The sequence below is a fragment of the Aegilops tauschii genome, chromosome 5 (assembly GCF_002575655.3).
Source record: "Aegilops tauschii subsp. strangulata cultivar AL8/78 chromosome 5, Aet v6.0, whole genome shotgun sequence".
NCBI classification, from domain to species: domain Eukaryota; kingdom Viridiplantae; phylum Streptophyta; class Magnoliopsida; order Poales; family Poaceae; genus Aegilops; species Aegilops tauschii.
In genome coordinates, this window is record NC_053039.3 from 35,770,512 (window position 1) to 35,786,518 (window position 16,007).

General features: G+C 40.4%; 1 protein-coding gene across 1 annotated transcript; it reads right to left on the minus strand.

Moving 5' to 3' along the window:
• Positions 1 to 4,783: 4,783 nt before the first annotated feature.
• LOC109787442 (protein YABBY 6) lies at positions 4,784 to 10,306 on the minus strand. The gene is made up of 6 exons (XM_020345994.4): positions 9,964 to 10,306; positions 6,603 to 6,728; positions 5,955 to 6,129; positions 5,457 to 5,505; positions 5,206 to 5,281; positions 4,784 to 5,096 (listed from the first exon to the last, which is right to left on the minus strand). The coding sequence occupies exons 1-6, from the start codon at positions 10,039 to 10,041 to the stop codon at positions 4,980 to 4,982; spliced, it is 621 nt and encodes a 206-aa protein (XP_020201583.1). The 5' UTR covers positions 10,042 to 10,306; the 3' UTR covers positions 4,784 to 4,979.
• Positions 10,307 to 16,007: the final 5,701 nt, after the last annotated feature.

The following is a 16,007-nucleotide window of genomic DNA, read 5'->3' on the forward strand; positions in this document are numbered from 1 at the left end:
TGAAATTGAAAATCACTACAAAATGAACTCTGAAAATGTTGGAACTTGGCATGGTATCATCATTTCACCCGCATAGCATGTGCAAAAGAGTAGAGAGGGTCACGGCGAAAACTGGACGCACCTCGTGTACAAACTGGACAATCTCTTTCGGAGTATCAGGGTTTCGGACGAGAACTCATCTGTTACACGGGCACTTCAATGTTTTTTAAACTTATTTGAACTCCAGTCTATTTTGCGTTCAGTATGCATCATAATAAAACAGAAAAGACAAAAACTATATAAAAAATTACTAAAAAATAAATAGCAGAAAATAAATAATGTAGAAAAGAAAAAAACTATATAAAAATTGTTATATTCACAAAGAAACTAAATACAGCAAAAAAAACTACTCAGAAATAAATAGAAGAAAATTATATAAAAAATTGTTGGGGCGCTGCCTAGTGGGCCTGCCAGACCTAGGGTTTGCAAATACAGGCCAGCAGGCTCACAGGGCAGCGCGCCGAAGTTAGGCCCAGAAGCCTGCTATATAGAGAAGTTCGAAGGAGCAGCCGCGGCTAGGTTTATAAACCAGTGCGGCTGCCCTTCGCTCGGCGAGGTGGGACTAAACATTGTGCACCGCTGGTGGCAGCGCACAACCATTAGTACCAGTTGGTGGCTCCAACCGGTACTAATGCGTGGGCCTTTAGTACCGGTTCAAGCCACGAACCGGTACTAAAGGGGGCCGTTTCCCGCCGCTTGACCTGACGAAAATTGGCCTTTAGTACCGGTTGGTGGCTCCAACCTGTACTAAAGGCCCCTCCTATATGTATGGCACTTACGAAAAAATCAGTTTCATCGACCCACTTCTTCTCCAACTTCTTCGCGCGACATCCCCGCTGCCGCCGCGCCGTCGCCCATCGCGCGCCACCCTCGCCGGCCCCGCCGCCCTCGCCGCCCCCGCCGCCCGTCGTCGCCGTCACCGCCGTCGCCCCCGCCGCCCGTCGCCACCGCCCCATACTACGTCGCCGTCTCGATCACTCCGTCGCCCTCGGCCCGCCGCCGGTCGTCGCGCCGTCCCCGTCGCATCGCCGTCTCGCGCCGCCGCCCCCCGCTCGTACACACACACATATTTTTTTATTTTTTCTTCTGTTTTCTGTTGTTTAGATTAATGTTAGATGAATTACGTAGATAAGAATGTTAGAATGTTAATGTTAGATGAATTATATGGAAAAAATGTTAAATATTAATGTCAATTTTAGATGAATTACCTAGATATTAATTATATATGTATATATATATATATATATATATATATATATATATATATATATATGAGATTTGAACTAGTTGAATTAATATAACTAGTTTATTTTTAGTATGAAAATTAATAGAACAAGTTTATTTTTAGTAAGAAAATTTAGGTATATGAGATTATTTGAACTAGTTGAATTAATATAACTAGTTTATTTTTAGTAAATGCTTAGTTGAACTAGTTGAATTAATATAACTAGTTTATTTTTAGTATGAAAATTAATAGAACAAGTTTATTTTTAGTAAGAAAATTTAGGTATATGAGATTATTTGAACTAGTTGAATTAATATAACTAGTTTATTTTTAGTAAATGCTTAGTTGAACTAGTTGAATTAGTAGAACTAGTTTATTTTTAGTAAGAAAATTTAGGTATATGAGATTTGATGATCTAATTAAAATATTACTATATATAGCTACTTTATATATTTTTTTTAGTAAGAAAATTAATAGAACTAGTTTATTTTTATTAAATTCTTAGTTGAATTAGTTGAATTAATAGAACTAGTTTATTTTTAGTAAGAAAATTTAAATATCTGAGATTTGATGATCTAATTAAAATATTACTTAGAACTAGCTACTTTATTTTAGTAAGAAAATTAATAGAACAAGTTTATTTTTATTAAATGCTTAGTTGAATTAGTTGAATTAATAGAACTAGTTGAACTAATAGAAGTAGTTGAATTAGTTGAATTAATAGAACTAGTAAGTGTTTAATGTTTCACCTATATGAACATAGGAAATGTCGTCTGACGACGAAAAATATTTCATTAAGTGTGAATACTGTGAAGACCAGCGCGGCCTGTGCGACAGAAATTTCCTTGTTGATGATAGGCGCTTCAGCATCAAGCTGGATGAGACCTTCGAAGTGGATCCAGTAAGTCACAACGACAAGTCTTTTTTCGTAATTAAGCATGACTTATATATGCTTCATTTGCTTCAACTTATAATTTTAAATTTTCACTATTCTACTAGCGCATTCCCTGCCATGCAAGAATTTTTGTCTTGGATAAGATAAGTTTCAGTGCGATGGAAACTATGGAGGTAAAGAGTGTTTACCTGAAGACCGAGCATGGTAATACTTTCAACGTCAAATTATACAATGCAGACACGTACACCTATTTTGAATGCAAAACTTGGCAAGCACTATGCAAGGCTTATGCATTTGAGCCTGATATGGTTATCACCTTTGATATTCGTCCGGAAGATGATATTGAAGGTAATAGAGACATCTGGGTCGATGTGCAGACGCCTCCAGTTCTACCATTATGTGAGTTTCTCAACCATATTTATGTCTTTGATATTGTTTATTCAAAAATAGTTGACAACTAATTTCTATTGACAGCTTATTTCCATTCAAGCAAACATGTCCGGCGCTTGGTAGACAGGACCTACTACTGTCCCCGAGCTGAACTAAACCGCGAGGAGATAAGTCATTATGTTTCATGAATTGAGGATCTTCATACTGTTAAGACAAATTTTCTTCCTACACTTAGAAATGTTAGTACTCAAAACGTGCGACCAATAGTGATCGTATTGAACTACGGTCACATCTATTTACGAAAGATGGTAAGATTTTTACTATTTGTCCTCAGTGCATCTTTTGCATACATTATTTTTTGCTAAACTTTCATTGCTAAGTATATTAATTACTATACGATGTTCTTCAACACGGACTCCCGACGACAGTTGTGCCTCAGTGGATCGAGACTAAAGGTCACATGGCAATAGTTAGCTTACGGCCAAGATATCCTACATTGCACATGAGTGCATTCAGGATTTTTAAAAGTGATGAATGCTTAATAGTGAAAGATTGGAGCAAAATTGTTAACGATCCCAGAGAAGTACTAGGGGGCAGCAATGAGAAGCGCAGCCCACGATTAGGAGACAGGTTCATCTGCATGCTCCAGTATGATGAATCAGGAGAGCTATACATGTTCTATGCTATTTTACCTGAGAGAGAGCAGCAGGAGTGATTTAGCTAGTTCATGCTCTTAGTACTTTTGTCCTCTCATGTCCGTGTTCTTCGTCCTGAACTTAATCTCAAAGGATGATTTGCTTTTGTGGTGTTATGAACGCTTATAATATGATGACCATGTTGAACTCGATGATATCTTTGCTTCTGGTACAAGTGAATGTTTTTTCTTTAAGCTAGTGTTGGTGCTGATTAGATAGCGGTAATGACTATGATGATTAAATAGTGGTAATGACGACTATGATGATTTTTAGCTAGCTAATTTACTATTGTTGATGATATGATGCAAGAGTTTTTATATTAATATGATGATGATGAGTTATTATATCATTTATAAAAGAAACCGCAGATTAGTTTCAGCTGGATGGATCCTAGCTAAGTGATCAAGTATATGCCATATCCATATTATACTTGATCAAGTATAATATGGATATGGCATATACTTGATCACTTAGCTAGGATCCACATGCATCCAGTCGAAACTAATCTGTGGTACTTTCACCTAATGATTTAACAACTAAAATAATCACTAAATTAAATTGAAAACACAAAATTAAAGGAAAAATAAATAATAATACCAAAACACACCCAAACATTTAGTACCGGTTGGTGTTACCAACCGGTACTAATGTCCTGCACGCACCCGGGCCTGGCTCGTGCCACGTGGTGGCACTTTAGCGCCGGTTTATGATGAACCGGTACTAAAGGGGGGGGGGCTTTAGTCTCCACTCTTTAGTGCCGGTTGCAGAACCGGCACTAAAGGCCCTTACGAACCGGCGCTAAAGCCCGGTTCTGCACTAGTGGTGTTGCCAATGGCGGTGGTAGATGTTAATGTTTTACTACAACGGGTTGTTAGCCTTGCCTTGACCTCTCCATAGGTTATTTTTTAAAATTAATTTAGTAGTGTGCATCCTCGATGTCTTGACTAGTTTTGATATCGTGTTTGTGTAGAGACCAGGTGTAGTTGGTATCAGCTTGATATTAATGTATTATCCTTTATCAACAACTAGTGGCAAATTTTAGATTATTAACTGCATGGAGAATAAGACGTCTTATATTTCTAGATGGGGTGGGTACTTTACTTAGTTTTTGCCGTGGTTTTGGTATATTGCGGTGGATACTCAAAAATACTTATTTGGTTTTCTCACTTCTCATGGTATACCCTATCGGTCAAAAAATCATATCAGATGTAGCAACTTTAATTTTACTTAAATATGTAAAAACAACCCATGGCTAACTAGGTAACGTAACTCAGCACGTCGCATTTCAGCAACAAAAAAAATTATCCCTTGTAATATATAGATTTTTTTAAAGAAATAAGTAGGAAAACTCTTTGAGAGCATGAAATAAGAGAAACTGGACAAGATTGAGAACTTGAGAGAATTCTAGCTAGTGAACTCAGCCCATAGTGGTGAACTCTAGGGAACTAATCTTGCATGCACACTGCTAGTAGATATAGCTAACCTTGAATTGCGAGTACAAAAAAAATACCCATGCATGCGTACGTGCGAGCAAGAAAATAAAAAGACAGACTAATTATTTATTCACTCGATCACCGTATATGTACGTACAATTGTATAAGGTAAGGTACGTAGTGACTTCTTCTCTTTTCCTTTGCATCTTTACTTACTCACATGCGGTACGTATACACATATGCGATATACTAATACTATATATAGATACAATTGTTCTTGTTTGGACTCCCAACCGTCGTGTCTATGAACAGAAACCTTGGATCTTCTTGGCAGCCGGCGCGGCATCGTCGACGGCGAGCCTCTTGCCACCGTCGCGCTCGGGGTTTAGACCGAAATGGATGTTTGGGTAATGTGCCCACTGCCAAAGAAAATGTATATGCGAAGTTGATGTTAGGGCCGGTAATTGGCTTGAGGAATGCATACATGTTACGAGTGGAATGCATGCATGCATGGATGCTACGACGTACGTTCTTTGCGGCAGTGCTGAAGGCTTCCCTGTGGCTAATGTCGGGGTTGTTTGCCTTTATCCTTCGTATCTCTTCCCTGATCATTAGATAGATTAATTATATATTTTGGCATACATCCATCGTACTTAAATAAATAGTACACAACTATTCTTGCAGTTGTATTTTCAGCTAAATTGCTTAAGGATGAGAAAAGCAGTAGTAGTTAGTCCTACAACATAAGAAAAGTAGAAATTAATATTAGAGAAACTCACTTGATGAATCTGTTGTACGCTGAAGGAACACGCTGCCTCTTCTCCGGAGCTGTTGAATCACATAATTGAAGCAATGCTTAGTTCAAATATTGGAGGAAACCAAGTCAAACCTATTCATTGCATCAACTCATATGAACAATCAAGTAATGTAGCTATATTTTGGATGCATGCATGCATGCATGACCTCCTTATGAAAATCTAGGAAACATGCATGCATGAAATTTACAAATAATTAATTAAGAGCATCTAAACATACGTAAACCAACTAATTAAGAGCCCCCCATACTTTGGCTCAAGTTTTGACTATAAACTACTTAATTAATAATTTTATTTATCTCTTCCTAAAATTATACTCTTCTTTTGAATATGAATTCAAAGGTATAAATCATATTTGACTAGGTAAACTTATGGTCAGAGTTCAACCCAACTTATGAGAGGGACCTCTAAACCCGGATGGATGAAGTAAAATGAGAGGATTAATTGCGTGATGACACTTACGACGTGCGTGCAGCGTCTGTTCCTGCAGCAGATCATTTTGCGACGAGAACATCATCGTCGGCATCCGGAATTTGGACGACGACGAAGAAGAAGACGAACCAAACTCCAGGCTATTGTAGACGCTGTGATCGCGAATGAAGCCGTTGCTGCCATTGGGCTTGCTCAGGCTGCTCTCCTACATGTTGTCGAGAAAAAACTAGCAAATTAATATCATATGTATGCGCATGCTGCAAGTTAAGTAAATAAAGTGTACGAGCATGTGCATGTTGTGATGTATGGTACTATAGTATCATCAAATTAAGAAGACATGGATGTGACTTGTGCATGCACTACTGCGTAGCCTTTGTCCTGCTACAGAAAAGTTATTAGGAGTCGGCGTGACATGTCACAATATATGTTTGTCCTGTTTTGCTGATTAGTCGTTACAGCTGATGAGATGTACCGGTAGCTGGAGTAGCTAGCATCGATAGATGACAACATATGTATGCATGAATCATGATCACATTGTACTCGATCTGCATGTTCATCGACCTGCATGACTTATCTTCATAGTTTGAACAGCATGCATGTACCAAAATTAATTACCATGTGCATTTATGCATGCATGTACAGACATGCAGGAGCTGGTAGTATCATCGGTCAACGAACCTGGACCTGTGCTGCAGGAGGGACTGGTGAGTGCATCTGCCCTCTCAGGCTCACCGAAAGTAGGTTTGTACAGTGCCCACACCGGACTGTCACAATGTTGAGCATGCTGTTCCCAGGGACACTCACCTGCACACAAGCCAATATTCCAAGAATTAACCAGCGGCTAATAGTTAGAATCCAGAGCATATGCTATCCAAGCAAAAAGACAAGTGCATGGGGGAGGAAACCAAAGATCAAGGTAGATTGGAAAAGGTCTGCGATTAGATTTCAGACCAGGTGTGTATGAAGCCCTCGTTGCTTTCGTCTCACTTTGTTTGCACGTTTCTACTTTAACCAGCTGCATGCATATGCATGCTGGTCCAATTTATGACTTTTATCAGAGCCTCCCCTGAACTATGTATTGGATACCCATTTTTCTTTCACCTTTTGGGAGCACGACAATGGCTGCAGCATCTGGGATATTGAGAATCATGGCTGATCGCTTTCGTGCTTTTTTCATCTCTTCCTTTTGGGCACTCGCTCCCGTAAGAAATAATTGATAAACAAGCCCATGCATGACCCCTACCAATCATTGTGTATGTAGGTATTTTGGCCCATGCACATACGCATACACATACACACTCACACCTAATAAACATATACATATGGTACACAAGACGGATTAACTGCATGCTGTGCCAGATTATTTAGCTCTGCCACACACACATGTGTGAGTGTGACTGTGTGTGTTTGTATGTTTGTGAGTGAGTGGTATGGTAAACAGTGCATGTGTCCAGTGGATGGACAATCTCATTGTCTGTCCCAGCTAAATTGTTTTTGGGGGATAAACTAGTACTAGTAGTACAAAGGCAATAGAGATGTGTGGGTGTCCCCTACACTAAGGAAAAGATGCATCAGACAGTGACACTTCATGCAGAGGCCACTTCACACACACTCACATGCACGCACAAGATCCAGCAGATATGCTCCACAGACTCTCACAGATATGTATACAAGCTACAGTGGTACCCTCCGACTTCATCTTGGGTTTATCTCACAAGTAGTAGTTTTGGAAATAGCTTAGTTTAATCATAATTAAGCTCGGCGGGTAAAGCTAGATTACGAAAAATTCTCGAATGTTTTTCCTGTGGTAAACCTACAGCATATGTAAGAAACGTAGCTAAACTCACCCACTACTACTTCATAAGATTGTCTGAAAAATAAATGAAGTGACAGGCAAGTTCATCTTTTCTTCATCAGTGTTTTTCTTGCTGATTAATGATAAGGTGGAAAATTGATTATATATATACTCAGGCTCAGTAGGGAAGGTCCATATAAGGATCTAAAAAATGTTAGTGATCTATGCAAAGGAATCCTTGTTAATAACTTTCTGAACATATGGAGCCAAATTAAAACTTGACGCTCGAATTAGCAAGATGATTATTTAGCAAGATGACCAACCGATTGTGTACTAGCTAGTTAGTGAATGATTAATTAGCCGTGATCATGTCATGAAATCACAGAAGTACCAGAAAACGCGTAGCCATTTAATTTGCCCATGTGAAGCTTAAATAAATGAACCGACCAAATGAAAAAAAACGAAGGACATGCTTGACATTGACTATCCCTGGTGCCTGGATGCATGATCGAGCTAAAAGCTAAACATAACCACCTAGTAGTACTTCTCAACATATAATGGAAAACTGTGATGAGTAATTAACATTGGCTGCAGTATTTTTCGACGAATTAAGCAAGCATGATGTGGAGGTTTGTCACATGGTTTAAATTTGGTTGCCAATTGTTCATTTATATTCGCTTTGAGTTCATGGTTATCACAAAAATATCTTTACACACGAGGACCAAAATAAATGAGTCCAAACTTTCTTTTACCCCTACCTGAATAGCTTAACATTAAACTCGATGATAATTAAACATCACAAGCATGCATGAAGAAGAGGGAAACCTGACATGCAGTCAAATAAAATCAATATTAATTTCTTGCTGATGAAACATTATGAATTCCTAGAAGAGGAAGGCTATGGTGATTGATAAGTAATAATTATTTCTGATGAACATCCTAAATTATGTGAAGACTAACTATTTCTACTGAGCTTCTTATGATTTCCTTTTTTGTGAAGGCCTCATGTGATTCTTTTCCATGTATCAGAATATTAAAACAAAAACAAATTAGGCAGGAGAACTAGGAAGATGTGTTCTAATTAAGTTCATGAGAAAGGATTGCAAACACTAAAAGGATCTTTATTATTCCATGCCAATACAAACTGAAATGATATATGTAAAAAGCCTACAAACTATTATGTGTTATATATAAACGAAATTATTCATGTGTAAATGGTCACTTAGCTTGAACTTGTGGCACACTGGCACCTATTAATTTCATAGACATATCTATACTGAGAATAAACAATCCAATAAGTTAAACATAGTACTTACGTATCTGCTAAAGATCAATGACCATGTTAGGATATATAAACGTGTTTGTACGCATGCATATAACTTATCAGGCCCAAAGAGAAGCCAGAAATAAAATAAGGAGAACCTTTCAGATAAAATTGTGGAAGAACAAGGGATCAATCAATAGACTTACTTACTTTAAACTTGCAACTCATGTATCAACAAGAGTATCTTATAAAGATCGAGCATTTATAATGTTTAAGTAGCATTAACTTTGGCACATGCATGGTGTACAATACTACTAGTATTTGGTAACTTTGGCACATGCATGGTGTACAATACTACTAGTATTAATTTGATATTATCTTTATGTTGAGACAGTGTTCTCTATTATTTCAAGTGTATTCAAATCCAGTGATTCACATGATGAAACACAAGGAGAATGCATGAGGTTTTTATGCTCCATGCAAATATTATATATAGAAGAATGAGAATAATAAAAGTAAAATTGGAAAATAGTTCTATAAATTGTTGGATAAGTGCACAGACGGGCCTAAACAAATGTTCTTTTAGCTGAAACTGAAATTGCAAGGTAAAATAGAGATCATAATTAAGGAAGGGGGGAAATGCTTCCTGTTTTCTTTGGATAGGATTGTTGTCCTTTTGGTTTTGTTTAGACAACTCTCCAACAAACTGGCAACAACGCAAAAAAGGAAGAATCCACTATATATAATCAGGTAGAGAATCTAGAAGACGATTGGATTTTGCAAATAAAGAAACACTATACAAAGACTCATAACTCTACAACATAAGAATGACCAAAAATTGGCCAACCGATCAATCACCCGAGGAATCTCTCTTTTCTAGGCAGATCTATATCAGAGAGAGAGAGAGAGAGAGAGAGAGAGAGAGAGAGAGAGAGAGAGAGAGAGATTATGCAGGCAACATGTACACATATGGATCTTACCGCGAGTACGGTGTTGCAGAAGTTGCAGTGGACGTAGCAGACTTGTTCTGCCGGCGCGATCTGGCCCGACGACGACATTCCTCCTGATTATCCCCTGGCGCCGCCGCCTCGCTGCCCCCCTAGCCGTTCAGACTACGGCGAGGTTCACCAGGCGGCAGCCAAGAAGAAGAAGCGTTGCCGTGGAGAACCGCAGGCTAGCTAGGTTACATGTGCTACTGCTGCTTCTCTCTCTTTCTCTGTGTGTGTAGGTTAGATCGATGGAGAGAGAGATATGTATGGGCAGAGAGGAAGGAGAAATTGAGCTGTCTAGCTTTCCTCTTTCCAGGTTTTATTGATGCTATGGCTCAGAGAGAGAGTAGGAGAAGAGAGAGAGAGAGAGAGAGAGAGAGAGAGAGAGAGTAGGAGAGGGGGAGAGAGAGAGATGGGGGTTGGAGGATGAGAAATGGCGTGTGTGGTATGATTGCAACAATGAGTGGGTGGCAGATACCCCTATCTCCCTCCATCATGCCTATCTACCAACATGAATCCACATTAGTGTGCACTTACCAAATTGCTCAGTCACCAGCAAGCAAACCCTCGCACACTAGGTTTTACAGAAGTTCTTTCCTATATTTTCCACTGTTGAAAAAATCACTTGGAAATCAAGATATTAATCCAGAATGGTGTGACTGTGCATCTACTCTGCCGGAGGAAACCAAAAACTACGCTCATATTATTTACATGACTATTTAATTTCCATCACTCCTGGTTATATATTTTTTGCTACCATTTTCTTGGCCTAGGTTGGTTGTTCATCGTATGCAGAGGCCGGGGTCCTCCTTTTCTAAATAATTTTTTTCTTGGTCTGTGTATATGTATATAATATGTATTCTGTGTAGCTGTGTGTGCGCGCTAAACTTACATATTTTTAAATACATAGATAGATATATGCACGTCCAGGCATCCAGATGATCCGCTGGATGGATGCCCATGCGGTGTAGATTGAAGTCCCTTTCTGCCTCTCCACGGCGGGCCCGTGCGCTTGTTCGATCGATGCCATAACTTCATCACAGTACCAGCTGCAACTTTGGTTCATGCACATACGTACACTGTAGGGAATAGATTCAAGTAATAGTGTGCGTGTCAAAACGTTTTACTCTCTGTCCGTAAACATATATCATGTTTCACTTTTGGCGTACGTTTATTGTTGACGGACAAACGGACGGTTCGATAATAAACGAGAAAAGTGCGCCGGAGAAAATGTTGTAAAAGAGAGAATTAGCGCACTTTTCGGATGGCAAATGACATAGCAGAGAATGTAGCGGGAGTGCAACAAGTGAGAACACCATAGACTATTCAATTCTCATACGATATGATGTGTGCACATGTGATGTGTAGTCGTGTCGAAAAACCTGTGGCTGTGACCAAGTGATTGACGTACGTTTTGTAGAGGACGAAGGTGATAACGTTGGTGATGAGGACAAGTCGAGAGATAGATCTTGCACGGATGCAGCCCAACAGTGCTCACAATTAATCTCTTGGACAAAAAATGATCTCTCGTCCAAAACAAGAAAGATTCCTGGGGCAAGGAACAGCCCATACAAGACTTTGGTGCCCCTCTCTCACCCCAAAACGGCAACCGCTCTGATCTCCACAAGACGTTCGTGCAACCCTGTCGATCAATCTCTTGTCAATAACCGTGACCTATCAACCACGGCGCCTGTCCAATCCCTTTTTGCAATTTGACAAAACATCACCAATGATTCCTCCTAGCTCTACCCAACGATATATACCCATGAAATCACTCCAGTTTTTTTTCGGGGTGAAGTTTCGCAATTCTTTTGAGCTAGTGGATGCGGTTTTGTATGTATGATGATTATGTTGTTCCTTTTCGAGACGGCATCTACGTTTACCACAAACTAGCATGGTCTCCCGTCCAATTGTCGCCCTCTGTTAGCCGGTAAATTAACTAGGCGTGTTCTTTGCGCGTGTCGGCACGTATGTGGAGGTCATATATTAATTAGCTTTTCCCTTCAAAAATATATATTAGTTAGCTTGATCAAGTTGAGTTGTAAATCAATTGATGGGTGAATTACATGACTTTTTTTCCACCCGCAAAAAAAAAAGGAATTACATGACTTTTGCTTTCCATTTGTACAATGACTAGTCACTCTCAATTTAATCGTGCAAACTAAAGGCAGTGTTGCTCTCATCGTACGATTTGTTCAGGAGAGGTGAATTTCTGATTGACGATGACATGCAGATCGATGCAAAGCCTCTAGTGCTGTCCTCTAGGGCTTTGAAATTATTGGCTTGCTCTACTCTGTCATTCTCAAGCTAGCTGTGGAGTCAATGTGAAATGGAATAATAATAATAGTATATACTTGACTGGCCTCTATGTATATAACCATCATGCAAATTTTAGTTTAAGAAATGTGGTGGGCTATCAAATATCATTCCCTTTTTTGTAGTACCGAATTCTATAAATTGTAAAAAAATCTCAAGAAAATGCAGTAGCCTTTTGTCTTGATATATTGATTATAAAAGAGAGTTCGCTCGCAAGAAAAAAAGATAATAAAAGAGAGTTATCTACAAAGATCAAGCGGGAAAAGGGCTAAACCCGCAAAAAAAAAAACAATGCAACACCCTACTTGCTAAGTGCGGTGGAAAAAAGCGACACTAATCCCATTGCCACGTCTTTGCCCACTATTTGGGCTCAACTCTGAGTTGCGTCGAGCTGGTGACATTGGGTTTCTAGTTGTTGAAGATGACCATATTCTTCTCGCAAAGAAGAAGAAGAAGAGCAAGATAATCATGTTTGATTGCTTCTAGATCTACCACTCTGTCGTGGAATTGTCACGGCAAATGTCCTCGTGAAAATGACTTAGTCGTGAGGCCAACGCATCTATGTGGTAGCTTGAGAGGGGTTGAACGGGACGAGAGACACGAGGCTTTTACCCAGGTTCGGCCCCTCACGGTGGAGGCAAAGCCTACATCCTGCTTCATTGATATTGATGATGATGATGATCATGATTACAAGGGTGCTCTATCTCGAGAGCTATTGACTTGTCTGTCTAAACCTAACTTGTGAAAAAACTTGTCCCCTTGGGCTGCCCTGCCCCTCCTTATATATGTTGAAGGGGCGGGTTACATGAGGAGTCCTAGTAGGATTAGGACTAGCCTATCTTCTATTACAAGCCGGATACAAGTCCGGGTCTTGCTTCCTTGTAGGAGAATATGCCTTTCATCTTAAGCCGGCCCACCATCACATAAGTCGGCCTTCCCATGAGCCGCCTTATGGGCCGTTGAGTCTTGTCATCCATCTGACCCGCCCACCGGGTCACCAATGAGTTGCCAGGCTCGGCCGGGTCATCAGTGAGTGGAGAGATCCGGGCGGGTCACTTAGTGAGTCGCCAAGTCAGGGCGGGTCACCGGTGAGTCACCAAGTCCGGCCGGGTCATACAGCAGGGTATATCCCCGACATTAGCCCCCAGTTTAATTTGGATTTATCCATGTTAAACTAATCCCGATCATCCTTAAGTCCTTGTCATTTCCTTCTTCTGGAAAGTCCGGGTCGATAGGCCAGCTTCATAATCAATTTGCTTGTAGAAAGAAATATTGTAAAAAGAATCCATTTGAGTCAGCTCCCAATGCTTCACCAAAAAATATTGGTCTTGAAATACTCATCTGATTTTCAACCGGCTTAAAGATGTAGAACTTGCCGGTTTATCATTGCCAAAATTGCCGGTTTGTAAACAGATGATGCTGAGTCATAATTATTACCGACACTGGATCATAATTATTGGTGACACCGAGTCATGATTGTTGCAGACACCGGGTCAATCTGGTTTGCTCAAAACTGAGAATTTGGAGATTTTTCTCTCTTATATCCGTATTACCTGTAGCCCCCAAGTCTTGAGCAGAACAAAGTGATGACTTAAGACTTGCTTCAATATAAATACTGCCACTTTGAAGAAATCCATGTTGTTCATCTCAGTCACTAGTAAAGACTGAATACTCCATATATGTAGCCCCCAAGTACCGGGTTGTCATGCTTGCAACAACCTGGGACTTGTAATTGCCTGATGCCCATAAAATTTCAAATAGTGTAGCCCCCAAGGGTCGGGTCATTATGCAATAATGAGTAGGGACTTTGTAGATATGATCATGCAGACTTGAACAGTAACGTGTAGCCCCCAAGGGCCGGCTCATTACGATGTGATGAGTCGGGTCTTCAATATGTTGAGCAAAAAATGACTTTGCATTAGCCCCCGAGTGCCAAGTATCTTTGCCTGCAAAGTGCTTGGGACTTATTTTCATGAACCACCACTGTAAATAGAGCTCTTTAACATATATTAGCCCCCAAGTGCCAAGTATCTTTGCTTGCAAAGTGCTTGGGACTTAATGTTGCATTATGATAACCCTAACGGTAAACCGGAATTTATGCAGGCCGCCATTAAGCAATTTGAATCGGAGATCTCTGATTTAAAGAACCGCCTGAAAGCTCAAGAAAATGAAACCCAAAAGGCCAACTCCAAGTTTGAATTCAGTGTGTCTGCACAAGAGAAACTGAAGAAGAAGTTTGAAGCAGAGAGAAAAGCCTGGGCGGATGAAAAGACTGCTTTGCTCAGCCGGGCCGAACAAGCGGAGGCCACTCTTGCTGAAACAACCGCCGAGCTATCCGGCTTAAAACGCCATGTATCTCAGATGGTCTCCGCAATCTTTGGTAAGTTACTCTGTGAGGGTTAGCTAATTTACATCTTTTCCAATAAGCTTACCTGACTTTGTAATGCAGGCCCCCGGAGTTCCATTCTCAATCAAAACATGCTGACAAAGCTGAAGGCTGTTTATACCCTGGTGGAACAACTCTACACCGGGTCACAACGTGCTTTAGCCGTCGTGGCTCTGTCAAATGAAGTTCCCACTCATCTGGCGGATGTGTTAAGGCGGCTTGCCGTGCTACCTCAACGCTTCCAAGAATTGAGACGAGCTTCTACAAGAGACGGAGCCATAGCCGCTCTGAGCCGGGCCAAGGCGTTTCTACCAGAGTTAGACCCGGCCGACATCGCCCTTGGGTATCCCAGTTTGAAGGAGGACGGCACCCCCATTTGACCAGAAGGACTTCGCCACTTGCGTGAAGAGCATATGCCCTGTGGCCACTCTGATTGGTAATGACACAGATCTTACCAAATATCAACCGGGCTATGACGCGGAGAATCAGAGGATCCCAACACCACGTTATGAAGCAATCAGCCTGATTCCTCCAACTCGTAAGCATACCTTCGCCCCTGAAGTTGACCCGGCCGGGTTAATTGATGATGAAGCTCAATTTGAAGCCTTGAGTGGCATTGACTGGAAATCATCAACCTTCCAGGACATGGAAACAGCCGGAGGAGCGGAGAGGGATGACCTGGAAGCCTCAGGACCCACACACTTTTAACCCTTCAAGCGGCTCATGCTTACGTCTTGATGAAACAATGCTTCATTATTCGGACTCGGGGAGTTATGTACTAGAGTAAGAAAACACTTGATTTTGTCATGCCATCGTGCACGTGTGTGGCGCTCAACACTGTTTAAGCTGCCCTCTTATATTCTGCCGGGTTATGCTTGATTCTCTGCTTTCCTTATGTTTAAAGAGCTGTCCTTAATTGTCATGCATAGAAAACAAATCACAAGTCCCTTGGCGGCTTACCGCATGGAGGGTCATATAACCCAGAGTATGCATCAAAAAATCATAATAAATCAGTTCTTCAATTATATCTTCGAGACAACCATAACAGCATATCTATGATTCTTCAAGTACACTTCCGGTTTATATAACCCGAATAATAAGGGTGAAAACCCAACTCTGTAATATGATGCTTATTATGTGCGATCAACTTTATTGATCAAAGTTAAGCCGGTGGAACAGAAACCACCCGTAAATACCTTAAATATGATCAAAAGAACTTGTTTGCAAAAAAGAGACTTAAAAAATTTGGAGGCTTCTGATTCGAATACGACCAGAGAACCGTCCCAAAGGGGTTAAGCTAAGATTCGAATACGATCATATAGCCCCCAGTGGG

Bases quoted from the DNA above. Each gene is read 5' to 3' on its own strand.
- LOC109787442 (XM_020345994.4), bottom strand. From the start codon at position 10,041: ATGTCGTCGTCGGGCCAGATCGCGCCGGCAGAACAAGTCTGCTACGTC. The intron at 6,130-6,602 runs GTTCGTTGACCG...GACAACATGTAG, and splicing joins CTCCTGCAGCACAGGTCCAG to GAGAGCAGCCTGAGCAAGCC. The intron at 5,506-5,954 runs GTAAGTGTCATC...GTGATTCAACAG, and splicing joins ACAGACGCTGCACGCACGTC to CTCCGGAGAAGAGGCAGCGT.